Here is a 1,990-nt window from a genome sequence, read left to right on the forward strand (position 1 = left end):
TTCGTCGTCCACGTCGTATTCCACACCCAAACAATAAGCCATCGTAAGGTTGTATTCGACGTAATACGTTTTGTTAAAACACGACAAACGATTCGGTTCCAAAAAAGTCTTTTCGTAAAGTCTTTTAATCATGTCGTTTATTTTTTTTTCGATCGAATCGATCGTTTCAGAGGCTTCGTCGATAACAGCTTCGTTGACTATTTCATCGTCTACAAAAACGCGTTTCGATTCGTACACCAATCTGTTTAACACGTCCTCGTTTTTAAACTCTTTTCTTTTGAATTTCATTATTGTTTTATTTTCTCTTAAAAAAAAAAAGAAAAAATTTTTTACAATATTAAAAAAAAAAAAATCAACAGTTTTTATAAAAATCCATCACTTTACGATTTTGTTGCGGATAACCGATCACGTTTCCTAAATACAATCCTTTTATATCTCTAACGCGCGACAAAGCTGTATACAATTGTCCCGGTGCAAATTGAAACGAGGAAAACACCACCAATTTGTCAAACGTACAACCTTGAGCTTTGTGAACGGTCATCGCATAAGCTAAAATAAGCGGATAGTTTGTTCGACTAGAAACCACCGTTTCACCTTCGTAATGTCTTTCTTCGATTTTTTCGATTGCACTCGTTTGATTTTCGTTGTTGAATCTAACGTACACGCAACGTTCGTCTATTTTAGTTATCGTTCCCAACGAACCGTTGTGCAACCGTTCGTTCAAATTTTTAACCAACATCACCATCGCTCCTACTTTTACTTCCAATTTTTGAGGCAACTGAAAAGAATAACCTCGAGCGTTGTAATCGATGCTCGTAAACACGTGAGTTTTTTCGTTTTTGATCAAACTCAACATGTATCGATTGTGAACGTTGCATTCGGCGTTTTTAAAATAGAGTCGAGGTACGTTCAAAGGCAATTCCTCTTCGTAACGCGAATTGAAAAACCACAGGGTTTTACTCGACACTGTTCCAACGCGAATTTCGCTAAGCGCTTTTGCAAACGTTTCGTCTTTTTGTCGTCTCGACGTTTTCAATTCCACTTTTACAAAATTCGCTTCTTTCCAAGTTTCGCTTTCAAAACAATAATTTCCGCTTACCGGCGATATTTGAAAAAAATCTCCGCTCACGATCAATTGCACTCCTCCAAACGGTTTATCGTTTCCTCTCGCCGCTTTCACCGAACAATTTAAACGATCGAAATAACTTCCGTCTAGCATGCTTATTTCGTCGATGAACAACGCTTCCAATTTTTTCCACGTTTCTTTTGTGATTTCGTTCATTTGTTTTTTAAACCCTCCGTTTCCGTCACCGATTCCTATCCCGCCTAACGAATGCAACGTCGTTCCGTCTTCAAACAAGCTAGCAGCTATTCCAGTGCTCGCCGTCATACGACATTCCGTTCCGATCGATTTTAAATAACGATAGCATTTTCGAATCATGTAACTTTTACCGCAACCGCCGCTTCCTGTTAAAAAAACGTTTTTTTTAGCATCTACGTTTTTCATAAATAAAATTTTTTCTTCTTCTTTTTCTTCTTCTTCTAGATGCTGTTTTTGCATTTTTTTTTTTTTTTCTTTATTTTTAAAAAAAAAAAAAAATCGATTGCTTTTTTTAAAAAAATATCGATAGCTTTTTATATGTTTTTCATTGTTGGTTCAGCTGTTCCATGATGTCATATCGATATTGATTTACACTTTAAACTTTAAACAATGTTTTTATTATAAACGTTTATATCGTTCCTTTGTCAATACGTGACGTATCTTTGACGTAACTATTAAATTGCGCAATTATCATGACGTTACGCTAATATTGGTTTAAACTTTGACCTATAAACATTGTTTTTATTGTAAATGCAACCGTTTATTTAATCACCTGTTTAAACCGATTTACCGTATAAATACGACGTTTTTTTTAGATATAAATCATTCGAAACCAAAGCGAACAAGAAGCAGCAACTCTCATCGAGAAGAAAAAAAGAAGAAAACAAA

General features: G+C 35.2%; 1 protein-coding gene across 1 annotated transcript; it reads right to left on the minus strand.

Annotated features, from left to right (window-relative positions):
* Positions 1 to 352: 352 nt before the first annotated feature.
* LOC149881935 (ATP-dependent DNA helicase PIF1-like) lies at positions 353 to 1,441 on the minus strand. The gene has a single exon (XM_090065867.1). It carries the CDS (start codon positions 1,439 to 1,441, stop codon positions 353 to 355), a length of 1,089 nt encoding a protein of 362 aa, XP_089921993.1.
* Between the last annotated feature and the right edge of the window lie 549 nt (positions 1,442 to 1,990).

This window comes from Hydra viridissima, unplaced genomic scaffold (assembly GCF_058129835.1).
Source record: "Hydra viridissima isolate aposymbiotic clone 2 unplaced genomic scaffold, HvirCarnegie_v1 scaffold_11, whole genome shotgun sequence".
Classification (NCBI taxonomy): Eukaryota; Metazoa; Cnidaria; class Hydrozoa; order Anthoathecata; family Hydridae; genus Hydra; species Hydra viridissima.